At 35.4% G+C, this 24,492-nt stretch overlaps 2 protein-coding genes across 3 annotated transcripts; one reads left to right on the forward strand and one right to left on the reverse strand.

The window, feature by feature from the left end:
* Positions 1-10,364: 10,364 nt before the first annotated feature.
* Positions 10,365-13,639, reverse strand: LOC133674651 (putative receptor-like protein kinase At3g47110). Its single transcript, XM_062095866.1, has 3 exons — positions 12,415-13,639; positions 10,898-12,265; positions 10,365-10,684 (listed from the first exon to the last, which is right to left on the reverse strand). Exons 1-3 carry the CDS (start codon positions 13,637-13,639, stop codon positions 10,365-10,367), a joined length of 2,913 nt encoding a protein of 970 aa, XP_061951850.1.
* Positions 13,640-18,033: 4,394 nt separating this feature from the next.
* LOC133674216 (transcription initiation factor TFIID subunit 5-like) lies at positions 18,034-24,295 on the forward strand. 2 transcript variants are annotated; one of them, XM_062095235.1, is made up of 19 exons: positions 18,034-18,396; positions 19,161-19,242; positions 19,349-19,427; positions 19,544-19,641; positions 19,744-19,800; positions 19,891-19,978; positions 20,058-20,167; positions 20,270-20,377; positions 20,570-20,721; positions 21,608-21,718; positions 21,802-21,871; positions 21,946-22,018; positions 22,328-22,492; positions 22,610-22,686; positions 22,853-22,969; positions 23,237-23,502; positions 23,620-23,715; positions 23,800-23,875; positions 23,980-24,295. In XM_062095235.1, the coding sequence occupies exons 1-19, from the start codon at positions 18,215-18,217 to the stop codon at positions 24,031-24,033; spliced, it is 2,061 nt and encodes a 686-aa protein (XP_061951219.1). In that variant the 5' UTR covers positions 18,034-18,214; the 3' UTR covers positions 24,034-24,295. The 2 variants fall into 2 exon arrangements, with proteins under 2 accessions (XP_061951219.1, XP_061951220.1); XM_062095236.1 differs by having other exon boundaries at positions 18,035-18,396; positions 21,946-21,985.
* Positions 24,296-24,492: the final 197 nt, after the last annotated feature.

Raw genomic sequence — 24,492 nt, forward strand, 5'->3', positions numbered from 1 at the left:
ATGTATAGGTAAAAGACTGAAATACCCTCGGATTTCTCAAAAAATTACTAAAATGCCACTGGCGGCGCGTGTGGCACACGCGCGGTTACTGTGGGCGGCGGCGAGATTTCCCGGCGAGATTTCTGTCCAACCGACGGTCGATCCTGGTAGATCTGAGGACGAGGATTCTGATGGAGGTGGTATCGTCGGCCGTTGATGGCTGACGAAGGAGAATCGACGACTTGAAGCTTCGGTGGCCGCCGACAATCGCGGCCCTTTTCCGGCCAAATGAGGCGGCGAAATCAATGAAAACCACCGGGGTTTTTCTTTACATCAGAGGAGAAACCTTTTTGTGGTGGTGCGGAGGCTGGAGACGGCCGGAGATGGGAGATCGGGGGAGAGAGAGAGAGCGTCGCCGGCGAGAGGAGAGAGGGAGTCTGAGAAGTGCTACGGTGTGAACGTGCGCACGGTTCACCGGTGCAGCTGAAGGCTGTGAATTGTTGGATCTCCTTTGAACTGATCCTGCGGATGCGATTGGCTGGATCTGGAAGTTGATCGGACGGTCCAGATGAGAGGAGTCTTGATCTGGTGTGGCGCGGTGCACCGAAAGCTCGGTACACCGTGTGACGTGGCGCCACCGGATCTAAGGGAGAATTGTTTTAAGGGCTGAGATTGATTTGGGTTTTAATTGGGTGTGGTAAGCCCTATTATACCCTATTAAATCAACGGTTCAGATCTAAACACTATAGATCTAACGGTTAGGATATATTTGGTATTTTTCAAATTGTTTTTTTGAAAATCAATATCCTACTTGCATGAAGAAATAGTAAAAAAAAACGTGAATAGTAAAGTTTTTTTTTCTTTCTTTCTTTTCTCTCTTTTTTTTCCTTCTCTTTTTCTCTTCCTCTGGCGTACTGTCACTGGCTATTTATAGCCACTGATAGGGGACAACACGGATCGGCTTTAAGAAAAATTGTGTACGCACAACTACTCCGCCTACAATTAGTGTAACTGCCCTGCCTAATATAACAAATTTGTATTATTAATTTTGTTTTATTATATATAATAATAAACAAATCAGTATTAGAAAAATCTCGTTTCAACCGCTAAAAATCAATTTTAATGACCGAAAATAATAGTTTTGACCCAAAATAACCTGAAACTCATTTTTTACCCCGGTCGACATGGTTGGACCCGTATGGACTCGGTGGACTCGGTTTTGACCGAATATGACGGTTTTGACCCAAAACGACCCGACATTTATTTTTTACCTTGGTCGACATGGTTTGACCTGTATTGACTCGGTGGACTCGGTTTTGGTCAAAAATGACGGTTTTGACCTGAAACGGCCCGAAACTCATTTTTTACCCTGGTCGACATGGTTTGACCCGGTGGACTCGATTTTGACCAAAAATGACGGTTTTGACCCGAAACGGCCCAAAACTTATTTTTTACCCTGGTCGACATGGTTTGACCCGTATTGACCCGATGGACTCGGTTTTGATGGAAAGATGCGGTTGACTCGAGAAAAGTATATTTTTGAATTTTTAAACTTTTTTCTTAATTTTTTTGGATTTTTATAAATAATAATAGAAATAAAATAACATTCCAGAAAATCTTGGTGGATCCAAAATTGGGTTACAACAGTTTGGATGAAAAATACAGACAAAAGGATATATTGAAGAAAAATAATTTAGTCAGGGACTAAGATAAATTGAAAACTCTTTCCATCAGACTTGGCCATTTTTTTTTTCTTGTTTTTGTATAATTTCTTATAAACATCGATCCCATTATTCATAAAGGGGCAGGGGGTGGCCGATGTCTTGCTAGCCATCAACTTTTTTTCCCACCACGTACGGCGATGGGGGGCCTAATACCAAGAGAAATGACCAATATCTTCCATGTTCATAAAAGCATACCCTTTTAAATTTTAATTATGTATATATTTTAGTTAAAAAATATATTTATTTTGCTTGATTTGTCTTCATCTTCTCGCACTAATCTTCCCCCATGAGTGAAATAATTGAGTTGTTGGATCCCATAAATAGGGTGGTGGCAAGCATAATTGCATGTCTTCGACAAAATACAAAACCAAAACACTTCTTTTTTCAATAATTAAACTTTAAGGGCTTGCATTAGCAAAGATATATGCAGAAGAGGTCCCCTGCGTACTGCTTGCTTTCGCAAGTAAGCCAGGCATCGCAGCACCAACCACTATTTTCTATTCTTTGAGATTTATATGGTTACCTGGATAATTAATATCCCTGCAGGTCTTATGATAAAGAAATATATCTTGCCTAGATATATATCATCACGCGCTATTTTGAAATAAAATTACAATTAGGGTTCGTTGAGATGAACTCTAACTCATCATGACAAAAGGCCAATTGGGTGTTGCATTTTTGTTGAAAAGTTGCTGATTCATGTAATTTTTTTTTAGTTCCTAAGCTAGCATCCTGCTACTTGATGCAAGTGTTTTCGATCCTGAACATTTTGGTTCATGCTGAAGAACAGCAACATAATTACATGGGCTACAGCCTCCAGCATAGTTTTTCTATTTTACTATCTGATGGAAATCTGAATCTATCCAGCAGCAATGAAAGAACTATTGTTCCAAATACTAGTAATAAGCTTAAAAATTAATTAACTAACCATGTTTGAATTTCTTTGAATCTAAAAATTAATTTTAAATAAAATCTTTATAAATTAATACTCTTAGATCATGAAGGTTTATTAATTAATTGAGATATTATTTAAATCTTAACTTTAAATAAAAATTAGATAAAAATATTCTTTATTAATTTATCGAGGAAATAACATACTTCGAAAGAGTTTCTCTGTGACTTGACTCCACCATAGCCTTATTGTGTTTCGACAGCTTAGATTTATTAAACATAATCCACCCACCAACAACCATCTTGAGTCTACAGCATGGAGTGATAAGGCAGTTGACCAAGATGTGGTTGTCTTTCCAGAAATAGAAGAATCATGAAGAGTAATTCAAGGAGTCTTGTTGAATCCAATCACTGCATAATAGGAAATCAGTCCAGCAATCTACTCCAGCAATTTACTCCTGTAAAATAGCTATGTAACAGCACTAAGATAGAAATTACAATCTGTACAAATTTACTATTTTATTTTGTAACTTTCCTTCTAAATATTTCTTCTACGTTGTAAAGTCTATATATACATTAGTAATCAAGAACTCTCTACTCACGCTTTGCATGAGAAGCTTTCTCACAAATATTCTCTGTTATATTTTTTCTTTATGGTATCAGAGCTTCTTGTGAGACAAGAGAGTTCCATTTTTTTTTTTCTTCTTCTTCAATGGCTTCCACAATCTCTCTCAATGTTGCCAATTTTGTTACCCTCAAACTCACACCAGAAAACTACCCTCTGTGGCGTGAACAAATGCTTGCTTTAGCTGAGAGTCAAGACATGGTCGGGCTTCTTACAGGCGAAAAAATGAAACCTACCATGTATATCAATGTCACAACAGAAAGGACATCAACAAGTGAAGCAACAGACCAACAAATCTCAGAAGACTTTCTCAAATGGAGAAAGGAAGATCATCTCCTACGTGGATGGATCATCGGGACACTTACAGAAGAAACCTTGGGTCTGGTTATTGGTCTTGATTCATCCCAATCAGTTTGGAATGCTTTGAAAGAAGCATATGCCCAAGACTCCCAAGAACGAGAATTTACTCTCCGACAACAACTCACATACCTCAAAAAGGAACCAAGTCAATCCTTAGCAGAACACTTGAAAAAATTCAAAAGTATATGTGACAGCCTAGCAGCCATAGGCAACCCCATACCTGACAAAACAAAAGTTTACTCTTTACTTGCAAATCTTGGCCCGAAATATGAATCTTTCACAACCACAATGCTTAAACCTCCAATGCCATCCTACTCAGAAATGGTTTCACTCTTACAGGGCTTTGAACAGCGAAATTCATGGATTGAAGCATCACATTCTCCATCTTATGCGTTCTATGGACAACGCAACCACAGACAGCAGCAACACAATCATAATAATCGCAGTCCTCACAACCATCAATTCACATCAAAAGGCAGAGGATTTCATGCTACAAACAACAGTTTTCAATATTCTACTTTTGCAGGTAATAACTCAAACTCACAATCATCATCCCAAAGGAATAACAATCGTGTCTCTCGACCACCACCACCGGGTAAACGACGCATGACACTTACAGAGAGAGAGGTATACAAGAATGAATATTGTCAGCTCTGTGGCAGGCAAGGCCATATAGCCAAAATATGTTGGAGTCTACCAGAACAATCAAGCAATGATGAACTTCCTCAAGCACTTGCGGCTCTTACAATGGACACCACAATCGCTGATACTGAATGGACTACTGACACTGGTGCTTCGAATCACATGACTGCAAACTCAGGTATACTTTCTAATCTCAAAAAATATGTTGGTTGTGATTTTGTATTTATTGGTGATGGTTCCCCCTTAACGATTGATGCAATTGGGGACACCTTAGTTTCTGATGGAAAGAATGAACTAATGCTACGTGATGTCTTATTAGTTCCACAATTAACAAGGAACTTACTCTCCATTAGTCAATTAACACGACAATACCCCTTGAATTGTGAATTTACTGATGAGCTATTTTATGTTAAGGAACGAGTAACAGGGCGCATCCTCCTAATGGGTCAGCGTAAAGGAGACCTTTATGTTTTATCCAAGATGAAGGAAGCAAATTTCTCCAACAGGCAAAATTCAGGAACCGAGGAGTTATGGCACCAATGTCTTGGACATCCCCAAAACTCTGCCATTAAGATTTTGCGCACAAAGAAGTTAATTGATGTTAATTCCAATAAAAGAGTTGATACTCTTTGTGAAAGTTGTCAACTGGGCAAACTTAGCAAGTTACCATTTAATTCATCTAGTTCTGTTAGTGCTGATATTATTGAAAGAATTCATTGTGACATTTGGGGACCGGCCCCTGTTTTATCTCTTGGCAAATTTCGATTCTATGCATGCTTTGTTGATGATTATTCTCATTATATGTGGATAATTCCTCTTCATGCTAAATCTGAATTTTTTGATGTTTATTTGGCATTTGAGAATTATGTGCAGCGACAGTTTAACAAAAAAATCAAAATTTTCCATACTGATGGCGGAGGAGAGTTTGTAAATAAAAGACTTGAATCTCATTTTCAGCAACAAGGAATCATTCATCATCTCTCATGTCCGTATACTCCCGAACAGACAGGGATTGTTGAACGTCGCCATCGCACTATTAGAGAACTTGGGATGACTATGATTTTTCATAGCGGTGTACCTAAGTTTCTATGGGTTGAGGCTTTTTCTACAGCAGTGTTTTTAATTAATCGTTTGCCCTCATCTTCACTAGCATTTGATACTCCTTACTCTCGCTTATATGGTTCTCACCCAAACTACTCTACTTTACGTGTGTTTGGCTCTCGATGTTATCCATATACATGGAATACAAAGAGAAATAAATTTGATGCTAAAACTGTTCCTTGTATTTTTGTAGGTTACAGTAACCAACATAAAGGGTATCGTTGTCTTGATCTGAAAACACATAGGATGTTTCTTTCGAGACATGTGGTGTTTGATGAAAATCATTTCCCTTGTAAGAAGAAAGAAAATCCACCTTCTTCACACACTAGCTCCACTAAATCTTTCAATATTTTTCCATTCTTACCTACGGTGATAAACACTGTTCCATCAGTCGATGCACCTTCATGCAATCCTTTGCATGAATCTTCACCTCCACCCGTTCCAGTGGTTGAAGATGTTCCTTCTGATTCCCCTTCTGATCATGACCACACTCCTGCACTTCAACAACTGCTTGTCACAGACTCTACACCATATGATGATACTTCAATGAATGCAACACCTCCATCTCCTGCAGCTAACATAATACCTGACATAGTAGATGTACCTTCATGCAATCCTTTGCATGCGTCTTCACCTCCACCCGTTCCAGTGGTTGAAACTGTTTCTGCCGATTCCCCTTCTGATCATGACCACACTCCTGCACCTCAACCGCCTATCACAGACTCTGCACCATATGATGATCCTTCAATGAATGCAACACCTCCATCTCCTGCAGCTAACATAATACCTGACACAGGTAGTTCCTCACCCATTTCTTCTTCTTTAAATTTTAACTCTCCTCTACATTTTGAACAGGTACAGCCGACACCTCATCCTATGGTCACTCGAGCTCAACATGGCATACACAAACCAAATCCACGTTATGCCTTAGTTCTTGAACGTGGTGATATTCCTGAAGAACCACGTAATGTCAAAATGGCTCTACAACATGATGGCTGGAAACGCGCCATGCTTGAGGAACTTGATGCACTACGTCAAAATCAAACATGGACCTTAGTACCCAGAGAACCTTATATGAATGTGGTGGGATCAAAGTGGGTGTTTAAAGCTAAATTGACTGCTAATGGTACCCTTGATAGGCTCAAAGCCAGGTTAGTCGCAAAAGGGTATCATCAAGTTGATGGCGTCGACTATACAGAAACATTTTCTTCAGTTATCAAACCAGGTACCATTCGTTTAGTTCTTAGTCTGGCCTTAGTTCGCCAATGGGACATAAGGCAACTCGATGTCAAAAATGCCTTTCTCCATGGTTTCATAAGTGAAGATATTTTTATGGAACAACCTCCTGGTATGCACGATTCACTCTTTCCCTCTCATGTCTGTAAACTTCAAAAAGCTCTTTACGGTCTTAAACAAGCACCACGAGCTTGGTTTGATCGTTTCAGCTCCTTTTTGCTTGCACATGGTTTCTCTTGTAGTTTGGCTGATCCATCACTTTTTATCCTGCATTCATCACTTGGTACACTAATTTTATTACTCTATGTTGATGACATGCTCTTGACAGGATCCAATTCACTGTTACTTGATGAGTTTATTCAACTCTTACATTCTGAATTTGCAATGAAAGACCTTGGCCCAATACACCATTTCCTTGGGATTGAAATTCAGCGGCGTAATAATTCCTTACATCTTTCTCAGGCTCACTATGCTTATTCAATTCTAGATAAAGCACAAATGCTTGATTGCAAACCAATGAACACGCCAATGGAGTCTAAAACTAAAGGTCTTCATGATAACACACCTTATTCAGATCCTTCCTTTTATCGTAGCATTGTCGGTGCCCTACAATATTTGACCCTTACAAGACCTGACCTTTCCTTTTGTGTCAATTATGTTTCTCAATTTCTACAAGCCCCATCTGTTGCTAGCATGAAAATGGTTCGTCGTATTTTAAGATATGTCAAAGGCTCCATCCACTTTGGTTTACATTTAACTGGTGATACTACACTTGATCTTTGTGGTTTCTCTGATGCAGATTGGGCAGGTTGTCCAACTACCCGACGATCCACAACTGGCTTTTGTACATTCTTAGGGCGGAATATTATATCATGGTGTGCCAAGAAACAACCAACCATTTCTCGATCAAGCACTGAGGCCGAGTATCGTGCTATGGCCAACACTGCTGCAGAATTAACTTGGCTCACTTTTCTCTTACGTGATGTTCGTGTTCCTCAATCACAACCGCCAATTCTATTTTGCGACAACTTAAGTGCATTACATATGACTATTAATCCAGTTTTTCATGCTCGAAGTAAGCATATTGAATTGGACTACCATTTTGTTCGTGAAAGGGTCTCCATGGGTCTTCTTGTTACTCGCCATGTTTCCTCGAGTCTACAGATTGCGGATATCTTTACTAAACCCCTTTGTAAAGCTGTCTTACACCACTTCCGCAACAAACTTTGCCTTCAGCCTCGGCATAGTTTGAGGGAGGATATTAAACATAATCCACCCACCAACAACCATCTTGAGTCTACAGCATGGAGTGATAAGGCAGTTGACCAAGATGTGGTTGTCTTTCCAGAAATAGAAGAATCATGAAGAGTAATTCAAGGAGTCTTGTTGAATCCAATCACTGCATAATAGGAAATCAGTCCAGCAATCTACTCCAGCAATTTACTCCTGTAAAATAGCTATGTAACAGCACTAAGATAGAAATTACAATCTGTACAAATTTATTATTTTATTTTGTAACTTTCCTTCTAAATATTTCTTCTACGTTGTAAAGTCTATATATACATTAGTAATCAAGAACTCTCTACTCACGCTTTGCATGAGAAGCTTTCTCACAAATATTCTCTGTTATATTTTTTCTTTAAGATTCAGCATGGAATGTGGTTCAAAGTGTCAGCTCTCGTGAGTGAGAGCAACGCCACATTCCATGAGAGGTTGGGCCCTCCCTGTCCAAGCAAGCTTGTGCATGCCACCAAACCAGGTAGGCAGGTAGTGATTTCCTCTTGGGTGGTCTTGATGAACCCTATTAAAGCAATTGGTTTATGATCAGCCACCAAATCTAGCCACTGCCACAGCGGTTCTGCCTGTTGGTTCTTTGATTCAGACTTTAATCTGACCCCCGCTGACGGGACTCGTGGTTCCTGACTGAGCTTCCTACGAGCGGTCACGAAAGCTTGGAACTTCCAAAATTTGCCAAAACGAGAAAGGACATTATTTTTCTTCAATCATTACAAGAGATGTATCGTGTACTATAGGGATAATCCTGGTGAAAAATATATAATAATTTCACCCGAAACAGATAGATATCTATTCTAATCAACCCTGAACAGTTTGGAGAATTTTTGTAAAATTTCAAGGTAAAAATAATAATGTTATGAGTAACTCATCAGATCAAAACCAGAATAAAAAATTCATATTCAATTGGGTTTAGGTTAGGTTTGAATTATTATTTTAGGTTGGAGTTCGATGTACAAAACCTTATCCGTAAATATTCATCGTCATCTCTAACGCTCTATCTCCTTAAATAGCAAAACACTTACCCATGAAACCCACACTTGTTGTCATCCTTAAATATCATCAATGCCTTAAAATGTTTACTACTGGCAATTGGATGTGTTTTAGCTATTATTACTAAACTCAACTTAGTTTAGCGGCTCCTAGCCTGAATTAGAAGAATTAATTTAATATAATCTAATAAAAAAATATAAGTTCACTCATGATCTAGTTAATTTAGATAAAATCCGGTTAAAATCTATTGAATTTGATTAAAATTTTTTAAAACAATTTTGTTGTTTTTTAAAAAAAATTAATTAATCTGTTTAATCAATAACTGAGAGGTGAACCTGAAAGTAAGGTGAACCTGAAAGTAAGATTGAATAATTATGGTCTTAGCTAGCAAGCGATACACATGAAGATATTTGGGAAATGCTTCTGCTGCAATTGTTGACGGATATTTTTAATTTATCGGCTATCCTCTTGTACCAATAATAATAATAATAATAATTAGCATATCCTCCAATTTTCGAACAAATCAATTTATAATATTTATTTATTTATTTTGCAATTCAATGCGCTTTTCTGCTCTTGCTTTTGACAATATTATTTGAAATAAAAAAAATAAAGTATGATTTTTCCCCTTATAATGTGCCTATGATTTTTATAAAATTAATAAATATATCAAAATCATATCTAAATATATCTAAATTCTCTAGAAAATAAATATTAATAATTGCTCCAGAAATACTCTAAATTCTCTCCCTTCTCATCGCATAATAAATGAAAAAAAGGAAAATACATGTTTAAAAAAGTAAGCAGTGTAGCCTCCCCCATGTACCCCTTAGAAATCCCCCCCTCTAAAAAGCTAAAAAGTCGATTTTGTATACAGTAGGAAGAAATTTATCAAAATATATAATGCAGATATAAATGGATTATTCGAAAAATTAAACTTGGTTTTAATTATACGAAAATTATTTAATTTTTTTTCCTTAGAAATTAAAATTCTTCCAGACAGCAAGAATATTATACAAATTCAATTTAACTCTTTAATTTTTCATTATATAAATTATAAAAAAATCTTATTGTCTTTCAATATAGGATTGAGGATTTTAAATTTGTAAAAATATATTAATTAATAGTTGTTTTAATTAGATCAATTTTTATTTACCCACAATTTGTTTTAAACATGTTAATACTCTATGTTAAAGCATTTTTATTCAAAAATAATTTTCAATAAAATTTTAACATGAAAATTAAATGAATCTTATCAGCCTAAAAATCATGTTCTTAAAACAAATTCGGTGGTAATTTTCATGGTGGTTTGAAAATAATATCACACTAAGTTAGCCACCCATAAATAATTGCTAATCACCGGGCTTGGCAAGATCCTCAATATCAAGCCCAGAAAATAAATTGAGGCAATCTTGTTGGGCTCAATCATTCACAATTCAATGCCATAATCTTCATCCTAAGCAGCAAGTCTGGACATATTCAGGCACTTTTGTTCGTTGTTTTCTCCAGAGAATCCTACCTTAGCTGTGAAAACCATGAGAACCTGGATACTTGTTGTTTTCGGGCCTACTTGCAGTTCCTTGAAAAGTATCCCTGACCATCAGCAACTCGCGGACAACCCTGCTCATGTCCATTCGATCTCTAGGTGAATCCATGGAACATGCCACTCCAATTTTCACCAAAGAAGTCAGGCACTCCTCCATGCTTGCTGCATTTTCCAAGTGTCTCTCACTTAGAAGCACTGGGTCTGTAATCTCCATAACATGGTCGGGCAGGGCCATCTTGGCAAACATGTGAAGATTAAGGCCTTTCTCAAATGTCTCATCGATAGGTCTCTTCCCTGTCATCATCTCCAACAATAGGATCCCATAACTTTAGACATCTCCATCCATTGACACCTCTCTTCCTTGGCCATACTCTGTCACTCGAGAAAGTTTAGATATATGTAAATATAGCTGAAAAAGATATTTTTTTCCCCTTATTACATGACAAATATACTAGGAGATGTTGGCTATGTTAAGGGGAATGGGCAATGGAAATGAACAATTGTTACCTGGTGCAGCATATCCAGTAGTTCCCTTTATTCCAGCCGAGCTGCTTTCAAGACTTGGTTCTGAGAATTCTTGAAAAATTCTGGCGAGCCCAAAATCCCCAAGATGGCCAATCATGTCTTTATCAAGAAGAATATTACTTGGTTTTACATCACAATGAATGATTGGGCTGTGGCAATGGTGATGAAGATAGTCAAGTGCAGCAGCCACATCAATGGCAATGTTGATTCTCTCAAGAAGGTTTGGACGCTGAACTTGATTTATCTGCTGATCATCATGTGTTTCTTGAGTAGGATGCAGCCATTTCTCCAGACTCCCTTTAGGCATGTACTCATAAACTAGAGCTTTAAAATTATTACCTTGAAAATCAATGCTTGAGGAAGAAGTTATGATCTTCACAAGATTTCGATGCCGAATGTTTCTCAAGGCTTCACATTCATCTTTGAAACTTTTAGACGCTCCACGGCGTTGCAGGTTAAGAACTTTGATTGCAACCAGTGTTCCATCTTCATCAATCTTTCCTTTGTACACAGAGCTAAAACCACCAACTCCAATCAAGTTGGTTGTAGAAAATCCATCGGTTGCTTTAAAGAGCCTTTCGTAAGAGATTTGAGGAAATGACTCTTTCAATAAAGTATCAGAAGAGTGCTCCTTTCTTTTCTTTTTGAACCAACAAAACAAGAAAGACGAGACAGTGATGGCTCCAACAAGAGCACAAGGTATTGTGATTGCCAATAAATATTGCAGATGAGACATTTTTGTCTTCTTTGGCTCCTTGTTGGGACATTCAGGCAAATGCAATTCCAAAATTCCACCACAAAGTTTGTCATTTCCAACAACTGATACTGCACTCTTGTTTGTGAAAACTCCCTTCCTCGGAACCTCCCCCTCAAAATTGTTAGAGGAAAGATTTAAACTTATGAAAGGGATTGTCACAAGAAAGTTTGGAAGTTGGCCTGACAGATTGTTACAAGAAAGGTCAAGAAATTGAATTCCCCTCAAAGAACTAAATGATGAAGGAATAGATCCTTGGAAGAAATTATCCTCCATGTGCAGGACCTCGAGGCTGGTGCATCCTCCAAGGCTAGTTGGAATTTCACCAGACAACATATTCCAAGAGACATCCAGTTCACTCAGACCTTTTAGACTACCAATGGTTGAAGGCAAAGAACCAGTAAATTGGTTATGAGATAGATTCAGTGAAAATAATACAGAGGAGGTACCGAAAAGTTTTTCTGGTATGCTGCCATTGAGGTTGTTTCTAGAAAGGCCCAACGACACCAAGTTTTTACAACCTCCAAGACTAGCAGGGATGGTGTCTTTTAATTTGTTATCATCTAAATAAAGGACACTCAACAATGACAGATTTCCTAAAGAAGATGGAATTTTCCTGAGAGTCTATTGGAAAAGAGTGAAAACTGCTCTAGCTTTCTTAGACTACCAAAAGAAGTTGGAATTTCACCAGTGAATTGATTTCGATCCATGTATAGGAAAGTTAAGTTAACTAGGTTCCCTATACCTGAAGGGATCCGTCCGACTATGTGGTTTCCTGAGAGCCCAAAATAAACCATATATGTTGAAAGATTTCCTACTGTAATCGGCAGCGATCCTTCTAATCTGTTGTTGTTGATGCTCACAACTTTCAACATGCTGCAGTTGGTCAGAGAAGCAAGAAACGCCATTTCATCATCTCCTCCGGCTCCCAGGTTATTACTTCCGAAATGCAGTCGAGAGAGATGATGTAGTTTACCAAAAATATCAGGTATTTTTCCTGTCAAACTGTTATATGTAAAAGAAACTATTTCAAGCTCAGAAGCATTGGATAATGACCCTGGAATCGGTCCGGAAAACTGGTTCTGCCATAATGCAAGCCATTGAAGATGGGGAAAGGATAGGCCTAAATTCGACGGAAGACTTCCGCGAAATCCATTGCCACCCAAATAGAAAGTAGTAATCAACGATAGATTATATAGAGATGGAGGGATGAAACCCGAAAGTTTATTTTCACCGAGCAGAAGACTAGTTAATCTCTTCAGTCGGCCTAAAGAATCAGGAATAGTTCCCTCCAAAACATTACTTCTCAAAGACAAACTTTCAAGGGAGGTAAGATTACCGATGGAGTGCGGTATCTTTCCCTGGAGATTATTCTGACCAAAAGAGAGTATTGTGAGCTTTGACAAGAAACCAAGCTCCATAGGAATTTCACCTCCAAGCTTGTTACGATCAATATAGAGCTCTGCAAGGCTGGAGCAGCCTGATAAGTTGGCTGGAATTTTGCCTTCTATGGAATTATCGGTCAGCATCAGAACTCGTAATCTCAACAGGCGCCCAACTTCAAGTGGAATTTCACCATGAATTGTGTTGTTTGCGAGTCTTATTTCTTGAAGGAAGCTAATATTTCCCACGTAAGGAGACAAGGAGCCTGCCAATTTTTGGTCCACTAGATTGATAATTCTGACCCTTCCATGTCGACGGCCACATGTGATCCCTGGCCAGTTGCAGAAACCGAGAGAATCATTCCACGAGCTCAAGGTATTACTGTGCGGGTCTTGTATCTTTGCTTTGAAGGCTAGCAAGGCTTCATAATCCGTCTCGTTTCCACCAAAGCTACGAGGAGCAGTGATTGTTGAAGCTGCAGTGAGGAGGAAAGAGGAGGTTGAAATCAGTAGCAGTGCTTTTCCTTGCATCAGTACAATGAGCACAGCGACAAGGTTCTGGACACAAAATGGAGACAATAGGTTCATCTTTGGAATTTAGAGGGATGACGATTGTACAGTGATAGACTGATAGCAAGCAGGTTGAGGACAACGTCTTTTTTCTTTACTACCATGAGACAACAAGACATACGAACGAAGATCTTTGGACAGGCTTCAGCGATTCTAAGGAATAAATTTAATTAATTAGCATGTACCATCGAGCTTTGTTACAAATTAATCTACAAGTATATATTTTTAGCCATTTAATGTCCTTTTCTTCTCTTGTTTTTGACAAAATTATCAGGGGACACCATGTGCAAATCATTTTTAATCTTAATGTGTTTTGCCCATTATAAATTACAAACAGGTAGGCTTAGTAGTTTAAATTATAAGTAAATCAGTTTTTACTCAGCTTGATGCTTTTGTGGGGTTTTTTTTTTTTTTTTTTGAGCACAGAGTTCTAAATTGGTAAAGAAATAATGGGTTCTTGAGTAGTCCTCGAGGGTTTTAGCTAGTTGTGCACTGATTTTACAGTAGCAGAAGAAAGAAATGGCTTTAATAGGCAATATGAAATGAGCAATTTTTGTGATTAGAGTGTGTTAAGAATTTCAGTAAGCATAAAGAGTGAAGAATTTGTCTTTAAAGATTTGAGGTTTTTAGAAATTTATTTAGGGTTTTAGCTCAAGTGAGGGAAGTAAACAGTTTAACATAACATTGAGAGTGGAAATTAGTCATGGAAGTAGTTTTATGTTCAATTACTGGAATTTTAATAATAATGTTATTAATAGTATAATTTATTATATTAATTGTAGTGATAGTATTGATAATGATGAGAATGTGAATAACAACAACGACAATAATTTAAAGATGATAAATTGTTTTGGAAACAAGATCTTAATTATTATAGATTAGCATTATGGACAACCAGTGTTGTCTTTATATATTATATTAATTATAAACTTAAAGAATCTTGTATTATTTCATACCATATGGATATAAACGGCAGAATGAAATTTTAGAAAGATATCGGAAATGATGTGTCAACACGATTTGAATGAATTCCAAAGTTTATGAATTCATTTAGAATTAAAATATGAGTTAAAATTTTCAAGAAAATATCTTCGTGTTTCTTTATATATTAGCATTAGATGATTCAAATAGAAAACTTCAAGAAAGATATCGATATTTATGTGAAATTTTAATAGATATTTTAAGAAAATGCTTAAAACAATGTCCTGCTCTCCATGGATATTGTAAAACTAGAAGACTCCGGATTTAGAAACATTACATGGTAAATTGAGATTAATCTAAGATATATGCCTCATTTCAAGGTAATACTAATATATTTTTGTATTATTAATGCTAAATATAAATTATTTGGATATTTTTGTTCAATAATTTACATATCTATGTTTTCTTGTATTTGATGTAGAATTGTGTAAGAGCAATTCATAGCACAAATGTGTGTGCTTGCTTGTATATCTCTAAAAAAATCAATTTCATTTATAATTAGAAAAAGTGTATTGACTCATAACGTAATGATTGTATGTAGTTTTAACATGTAATTCACTTTTATTTGGACAGGATAAAAAGGTAGCGCATATTGACAATTCTTGAATATAATTTCCAAAACCACCTGAAGAAAATTGATGTAATAACTTGCAAATTCATTAATTATTCTCGTAGTGAAATATTATTTGGTAAATGTTGAATATCTAAATAAGTATGAATTTTTATATCCATATAAAAGTGAAAAATATCACTTACTAGATTTTTGACGTGGAGGACACCAAGAAGTCAGGAAGAAGATTCAATCATGCACACTCGTTAATACGTAATGTGATTGAATGTGCTTTCAAAACATGCCCGATTAACTCTACAAAGCACAATTTTAAATTGTAGTATTATCAATGACGCTGCATAATTACTTTAAAAGAAAGTCTCAATGATCATGTATTTGTAAAATTTGATTGCCATATAGATTTTGTTCTTGATGAGATTTTAACTAATGTTATGCCACGATCACAAGGTGATGCAAACCATAAACCATCTCGAATGGATGATGTTCGTAATGAGATTATAAGTAGTTTAAAGAAATAATAAAACTAGTTTATATTTTAGAACATTTATAAATAATAACAAAGCTTACATTCTTACTTGGAAGAACAATGCTTACATTATCAGTAATATAATTTTTTTTTGTTAAACTAGGACTTTTATGTTGTTTTGCTATATTTATTATGTATTAATAATTACATATTTCTTGAATAATTTGAAGTTATGAAATTACTACATATTTTTTATAGTCATTTCATTATCGATAATATTTTTAATAACAATTTTAACCAAACATCTTTGAACTGTTTTTTATTCAATAAAAATAATTTTAATCAAATATATATTTTAATTCAATTAGCAGCAACTAAAAATGTTTTTCTTAAACCTATTTTTTAAAAAAAAAACACAACATAAAAAACTATAATAATGTTAAACACTCACTAACTATATTAGAGTTAAGGAGTCAATCATTTAAGTTGCGCTTGATTAGTACTTGAAGATAAAAATGATAGATAAATAAAAGATAAAAATATATTTGATTAAAAAAACATGAATATCAAATAAATTTATTTTCATTTTCTCTATTTTTATCTTTGTTGTTTCACGATGAAAAACAAACACTATCTTAAATACTACTTTCCTTTTTATTTTTATTTTAATTAACTCAACCACACCCATGGTTTCTTTCTTTCTTTTATTTTTCAATTTTATTTTTCAAGAGACATGTGATTCATTCTTTTTTTTTTCTATTTTTTTTGGTTTAGATAACATGCTATTGCTATCTTAAGACAATATGTTTTTCTTTCCTACCATGAGACAATAAGATATTTGAAGATATTAAGGGATTGTTTGGTACTATAATAACTTATATTTTTTTGTCCAATTATAGGAAAAAAAATTTTATTTGATTAGCCAAATAATAACACTCAAAACCTCAATGTTGTCGCTATGCACACCTCCTATTCTTATTATTGACCTACTTATGCTTTTTGTATTAAGCCCCACACAACTATTTCTTAAACTCTGGTTTTGTAGAAGGTAAAATAATATGTTTTTTTACTTATGAAGATTTGTTTTTCATTTATTTTACGTACAAAAATTTATTTCATAGCAGTTTTAAATAAATATAAATTTTTAAAGTCTACTTTTTTAAAACCATAAATAAAAATATTTTTTTATGTAATTTAGTATTATGGTAACTTTTGTGGTTGCGATCTAAAAAAATTAGATTTTTTTAAAATATATTTTTTAATCACATGATATGTTTTAAAATATGATCAAGAAATTTTAATTTTTCATGCAAAATCTAGAGAAGTATTTGATCATTAAAACTTAAGAGTTAAGATTACAGAAAACATCAATTACTAAGCAGTTCCTCATTAATATATCAAAAAATATGAAAAGCTAGTTCTAAGTCCCAACATATCTAATTTGGATAGGTTGATTATATTTTCGCAAAGATTATTTCATATTTTCAGTATATTTTGGTGTTGTTCTCCCTTCTTTCTCATTCATGTAAAAATATAGTTCTTCATCAGCTATACTGATAGTTACATACACTTTCAACTCAAGTTAAAGTTGGGTTTACAATTGAATAATTATTTTTAATTTGGTTTGGTTTTTATAAAAAAAAAAATAACTAAACTGAATTTTTTTAAAAAAAATAAAACTAGTTCAAACCGAATTGAAACCAGTTCAAATTAAACCGAACTGGTCAGTTTTTTAAAAATTTTAATCGGTTTTTTTCACAGTTTGATTTTTTCGGTTATTTTTTTTAATTTTCTCAATTTAATTGGTTTTTTGATTTTCTTGCTCACCCCAAATTGTCAAGTAAACCTATAAGTGTAGATATGTAGATTAATTTTAAAATAATATTGTTTGAATATTTAAAAAAAATCTTTGAATTAACTAATTAAATTTTATATAAGTTTGATAAGACAAATTGAAGTGATGAGATGATAATTAAGTCATTTTAATTTTATCACATCAACTTTGTATATAGATTAAAAATAAGTCTAACTTATATAAAGTTTGAATCATTAAATTATTGAGTTAATTTTATGAATTTAATTGAATTTCATAATTAAAATTATATTTTGCGAGAGAGTATTTTTAATATATATATTAAAAACCCATTATACAAACTTAATAGTTAGATTCAGGTTCAGACTTGTATTTAAAATTGTGATGTATGATGTTTTAGAAAATGATTTTTATTTAAAAATATATAAAAATAATATTTTTTTATTTACTATTTTTAACATAAAATTTCAGTAAATCAAGAAAATAAAAAAATATTAATTTAAAAAAATTAAAATCTAAAAAATACGTTCCAACAACAATCGCAAGACTCAATTTTCAAACAAACCCCAAACCCAAAATGATATTCTTGCTGGGCTCCAGATTTATACATCAAAGCCCTATCGCCATCCCAAATCAGCAAAGCTTCGACCAGGAAGCGAGCGAGAAAGAAGAGAGATGCGTGCTTCATTTTGAAGAAGATAAAGAAGGGGCACTTTGCCTTGGTCTTTTACTTGAAGAAGAAGAGGAGGAGGAAGAGCAGTTATGGACGAAGAAGCAGTAGTGAAATTTGTGGAGACATATTTAAAGAAGAAAGGGTTCAAGCAAGCAGAGCTCGCTTTCCATGAAGAAATCCAGCAGCAGCATCAACAACAAAACAACAGCAATAATGCTATCAGTATCCACTCGGATCCTGATCTCTCTTCCCTCCTTCACTCCCTCTCTCAGTAACTCACGAACCCTACTCTTTCTTTCTTTTTAGTTTTTACTCAGCTTGATGCTTTTGTAGTTTTTTTTCTTTTTTTTAGCACAGATTTCTAAATTGCTAAAGAAATAATGGGTTCTTGAATAAGTTAGTAGTCAAGGGTTTTAGCTGGTGGTGCACTGATTTTATTGTTGGAGAAGAAAGAAATGGCTTTCATGGGCAATGTGAAATGAGCAATTTTAGTGTATTTTTGTGATTCGAATATGTTACGAATTTAAGTAAGCATAGAGAGTGAAAAATTTATCTGCTTTTATACTGTTTAATTTGGACATTTTTTGTTTAAAGATTTGAATTTTTTAGAAATGTATTTAGGGTTTTAGCTGAAGTGAGGGAAGTAAACGGTTTAACATTAGTGAAAAATAGGCACTTTTTAATTCACATTGAGAGTGGAAATTAGTCATGGAAGTAGTTTTATGTTCAATTACTTACTGGAATTTCAATGACACTGTAACAATCCTTTGGAAAAAAAGAAATAAGAGGCACTTAAAACAACAATGTGTGCGAGAAACCCTCATTATGATTCTAAAATTGATTGGTCGAGAGTGAAGATTTTGAATAAGAATTTGAAAGTAGAAATGGCTCCTGGAAAATGATCAATTTGGAGAATTTTATTTACAAGGGAATGAGAATGTCCTTTTCTTTCAAATTTTTTAATAGTTTGGTTATTCATTCGGTCTGGAGACTGTGGTTATTCATTTCCAAAATAATTTTATTTTTGTCATTCAGACCAGAGGATAGTCCGGCACGTTATCAAGATGAGTATAGTAAACTAAGGTCATGGGCTTATAGTTCGCTTGATCTGTACAAGGTAAACTAGTGATTAATTTCTTTTGTGCATGGTTCGACATGTACATATTTGTTTTGGCATATGTTTTTTGTACTTTGCTGATGTGGGTTGCCTTTGAACTCCGCAGAACGAGTTGCTTCGTGTGCTTTATCCAGTATTTGTCCATTGTTATATGGATATTGTTGCTAAAGGACATATCCAAGAGGGTAAATATTGAATTTTTTCCTCTTCTTTAATCCTTATTGAAACCTGTAAATTCCTAAGTGGCTCGTTAGTGTGGCAGTTGTCTCATATTTTTGCTATTATCACTTTACATCCCCAGCAAGAAATTTTTTCAATAGCTTCCGTGAAGATCATGAGATGATGCACTCACGAGACCTTCAAAAGTTGGAAGGAGTTCTTTCTCCCTCTCATCTGGAGGTTGATACCTCTCTAAGATTTTGCATTACATTTTCCATTCTTAATTTGGTTAAATTACTTCTGTAGAAGATCTCATTTTTTTTATTTAATTTTTTTTGTCAGGAAATGGAATTTGCTCATACTCTTAGGCAGAGTAAAGTCAACATTAAGATATGTCAGGTGATTTAAGGGTTTTCTTCTGTAATTTGTAACATATAAGAATTCTGTTGGAGTATATTTCTCAAAAGTTGGTTTTAACCCTATTATCAGTACTCCAACGAGCTCCTGATGCAGTATCTTCGGAAGTCAAAATGGACTATAATTCTCGGGATTGTCAATGAGCATATTAACTTTCAAGGTACGTTTTACTTCCAAATTAGTTGCATCTGCATGTCCAGTTCATGAAGAATTTGGTACAAGTTCTTTTATGTTGGCAGTTTCTCCTGGACAGCCCATCTCAATTTCTGATGATCCTGATGCTGTAACATTAATTGGAAGCAGCCAGGATGCAGCTAATCAGATAAATAAAAAAGAAATACATTGGGGGGTGAGTGCATTCTTCATCTTGGTAGTAAATGAGGAAGTTATTAGTTATTTTTATTGCTTTTGTTGTTTAGGTGTTAACTTTGAGCTTCTCTGTTTGCTATAGTTGCTTGAAGATTCTTTAGAAGAACGATTGGAGAAGACAGGGGGTTTTCTCTCAGATACTGAAAAGATGGAAGGAGAAACCAAAGAGGGGGACATGGATGAGAATAAGGTATAATACTCCTCAAATCCTGCTTCTCCTCCATAATTTCCTTGATGCGGATTTCATATACTTAATAATTCTTGCTTATCTTTAATTTAATTTTGTAATATATGTTATTTCTACTTTGATTGTCCTATAGGTTTTCCTTTCTGTTAAAGCTTGAGTTATTCTTTACCTTGATGTCTTCAATGTCTTTTTCAGAAAAGATCAATAGATGGTGGAAAGCAAGGAGCTTCACTCAAAAAGTCAAAAAAGGATAAAGCTGCTAGTGCAACAACTAAAATTGCTCGTCCTGAAGCTAATACAGTATCTGCAGCACCACGAGTCAAACCCGAGCTTCCTTTGCCAGTAATGTATTTTCTCGAATCCAAGTCATTTTCTTCACTAGATCAATGGCGTTGTTGTGATATATATTATCTAAATGGGACATGGATGGTGGTAATATCTACAAGGCTAACAAAGAGGAGGGTGTTGCATAAAAGGCCAAGGCTAAAGAGAAGAAAATGTATATGAACATAGGAAGTTTGATCCTGTCACAATCTTTATGGCTCCCTTTTATAGACTATTGAGAAGCCTTGCATGTTATACATGTAGGAATTCTTATTCAACAAAGCTTGTTCAACACACTTGAACACATGATATTTTACATCTTGTAACACATCATATGTGCTTTCAGGTGTGTTAGAATAAAATGGACATGTCATTTAGGCATGTTATGAGGACATGCAAGGTGACAAATTCGCTTTAATTAGGTGCTGAAAAACATGAGCATGCACTAATGTTTAATAACACCTAACCAAGGTAAATTGTTACTTTACATGTCCTCAGCATGGTGTGAGTGTGACTATGAACAGAAGCTGGGTTCCATGGGGAACTGGTCTATGGATTCATAATAACTATACTCCTCGTCTCTATCAACTAGATTAATAAGGTTTTTACAGGCACGCTTGTTGACTGTTCAAAGTCTCATTTCCTTTATCCTGTCATCTTCCTCATTTGATTAATCTATTATATTACCATGCTTTATCATTGACCCCTGGAACCTAATTAGGCTCATAATGTATACAACGTGAGCTTGGTCATGCATCTTTTCCCACATGACTATATTTTATGATGTCTCTGCTATAGGGCTTTTGCGTGACTTAGGTCCATTAGGAATAAACATTTGATTCTCCTGCAAATATAAGTTAGTGCTGCATTCTTAATTTCTGATAATTAATAAACTAACGGTTCCTTCAGGCCAACTGAGGTGGAACAGTCTATTCTTGAGGACTTGAGAAACCGTGTACAGTTGAGTAGTGTGACACTGCCATCTGTCAGCTTTTATACCTTTATCAACACGCATAATGGGTAATTTCAGAACTTATGTGTTTTTATCAAGCTTCTCAGTTTTTTTACATGATCAATTGTTCATTTTTTTATTTTTCTTCCAGTTTAAACTGTTCATCAATTTCACATGATGGATCCTTGATTGCTGGTGGATTCTCAGACTCCTCACTGAAGGTTGCCTCCCATACTTGACCCAAATCCAACATGTGGGCCGCTGCTGTTGCTAATTCTGATTTGTGCCTTTACAGGTTTGGGACATGGCAAAGCTTGGACATCAAGCTGGCAATTGTAAGTCTCTCCAAATAAGGATTAGTTTGTTTGGTAATTTCTTATTTCTTCGATTCCAGCAGCAGTAAAGTACTATACAAATCATCTCTTATGACACTTCACTAATTCAAAATGTATTTTAGACACTGTAAATACCAAGTTTTGATGAATTGTTCTGTGTGTTTTTTGTACATTATCCATTTGGAAAATTCTCAATTATAGTCAAGCCAAAGAGCTACTACAGAGACATAATGAAAAAACACTGTAGATGTTAGTTCATCATAATCCAGAATTTTATATCTTTCTGATATGGTTGTCATTGTGGCAAAGAGGAGTTATAATGGTAAATGTTTCTGCTGTCAGCTATTTTGCAGGGTGAAAATGATACTGCTCCGAGTGAACAAGGCCAGAGTCCAAACAGTGGCAAAAGATCTTATACATTGTTTCAGGGTCATTCAGGTCCAGTTCATTCAGCCACTTTTAGCCCTCTTGGGGATTTTATTTTGTCTTCTTCAGCAGATACGACAGGTATATTCTCTTAGATTATCATTTCACTGCTTATTTCTCTCTCTGCAAACATGAAAGTTTTCTTTTGTTTTTTGTTTATTTTATTTCTTTTGCAAATGACACACTGCTCTGCTGCAGTTCGATTATGGAGCACAAAACTCAATGCAAATCTTGTTTGTTACAAGGGCCATAATTACCCTGTCTGGGATGTTCAGGTATAAATGGGAACTTCCCACTTCATTTTGATTTGATTTTATTGTTTTATCCATCCATCGTCTTTTGATGATCGTGATCAAAATTGAGGAGACTATGGCAGAGATTTCCATAATACTAATGGCCATACCTCACTTCTCATGTGTTCATACTAAACTATTGGTGCAGTTCAGTCCTGTGGGACAATATTTTGCCAGTGCTTCACATGATCGCACAGCAAGGATTTGGTCTATGGATAGGATACAGCCTTTGAGGATAATGGCAGGTCATTTGTCTGATGTTGATGTAAGTAGCTTTTACATCTATTTTATTGGTCTGGTAGTCTGGAATTGGTTGCAACAAAGTAGTTCATGAGATTTAAATAGAAGAAATGGGCGAAATGCATTCTTCAAGTTAACCTCCCTCATAAATTTTTGTATCCACCGAGGATGAATTTATCATGTTGAGCCTGCTCTATGTATAATATTAAGTCAGCAAATTTAGTAAAATACTTTCCTTTGTTTTCTAATTCTGCAATATCAGCTACATTGAATTGGATTCCATATATTTCAGTGCTTGCAATGGCATGCCAACTGCAACTACATTGCCACTGGCTCCAGTGACAAAACAGTTCGACTGTGGGATGTACAAAGCGGGGAGTGTGTCCGCATTTTTATTGGTCATAGGAGTATGATTTTATCATTGGCCATGTCACCTGATGGTCGATATATGGCATCTGCTGATGAAGATGGCACAATCATGATGTGGGACCTCTCAAGTGGACGCTGCATATCACCTTTGATAGGCCACAATTCATGTGTATGGTCACTTGCCTTCAGGTGCAAATCCTAGAGACACTAGAAGATATTTCAAAACAACTTTTTGGACTCCGTCAATATTTAGTCATTGATGGCTAGATTTCTAACAAAACCTATTTTTCTCATCTTGAATGCCAGTTGTGAAGGATCTCTTCTAGCATCTGGTTCAGCTGACTGTACTGTAAAATTATGGGATGTAACTACGAGCACAAAGGCCCCAAGGACAGAAGAAAGGTAAGTTTCCCTGAGAAAGTAGCTCGTTATGTTCTGAACCTTTTTTTTCCCGGGCCATTTACAGTACCTGTTTCATTTAATCAGCAAAAGTGGAAATACAAACAGATTGAGATTGTTAAAAACTTTGCCGACGAAGTCTACTCCAGTTTACACTTTGAGGGTAATTCTCTAAAAGCTCAACTCCTTGAACTTGATTTCCTCTTATTTATGCCTTTCGATATTGGTTTTCCAGTATATAACCTTTGCACCATATTATTTGGACAGTTTTCCCGTAGGAATCTGCTTTTCGCTGCTGGAGCCCTCGCTAAAAGTCAGTGACCATTATTAAAGCATGATGTGACTGGACGGGTTGACCAACTGGAAATGGTCCGAGTTTCCCCCCCGGCAATTCCACCATCAGTTGACACTGACTAGCAGTAAAATCAAAATTGTTGTACAATCTTAATCAGTTATGACACTGCCCTTTTTTTTTTAGCTTGGCACAGTTTGTTTAGCAATTTCAAGGTTGTGTATCAAGATTCACATAATCAATTTAACTAGAACGGAACGGAAGAAGGAAGCCCCTCGTTTTTCTAAGCAATTTCTTGCTGTGTGCCGTGTTCTGTGTGCCGTCTGGATTAGCTACTTGTCATGTCATACTTATGATAGTACTTGCCGGTTCGCGTTCACATAACCATCAGGCTTTTAGTTTCGTACTAGTCTACAAGCAAGAGGGGTAGGGTATTAATTTTGTGTCTATCCATTACTAGGGCAAATGATAAAATATCTTAGGGTTTC

Source organism: Populus nigra, chromosome 15 (assembly GCF_951802175.1).
Source record: "Populus nigra chromosome 15, ddPopNigr1.1, whole genome shotgun sequence".
Taxonomy (NCBI): domain Eukaryota; kingdom Viridiplantae; phylum Streptophyta; class Magnoliopsida; order Malpighiales; family Salicaceae; genus Populus; species Populus nigra.

Excerpts from the sequence above, each read along its gene's own strand:
- LOC133674216 (XM_062095235.1), top strand. The coding sequence starts at position 18,215 with ATGGACGAAGAAGCAGTAGTGAAATTTGTGGAGACATATTTAAAGAAG. Across the intron at positions 19,428-19,543 it reads TAAAGGACATATCCAAGAGG|CAAGAAATTTTTTCAATAGC; the intron begins GTAAATATTGAA and ends TTACATCCCCAG. Across the intron at positions 22,493-22,609 it reads TTCTTCAGCAGATACGACAG|TTCGATTATGGAGCACAAAA; the intron begins GTATATTCTCTT and ends GCTCTGCTGCAG.
- LOC133674651 (XM_062095866.1), bottom strand. The coding sequence starts at position 13,639 with ATGAACCTATTGTCTCCATTTTGTGTCCAGAACCTTGTCGCTGTGCTC. Across the intron at positions 12,266-12,414 it reads AGTCGGACGGATCCCTTCAG|GAAATCTGTCATTGTTGAGT; the intron begins GTATAGGGAACC and ends CATCTTCTTTAG. Across the intron at positions 10,685-10,897 it reads TACTGGATATGCTGCACCAG|GGAAGAGACCTATCGATGAG; the intron begins GTAACAATTGTT and ends AGATGATGACAG.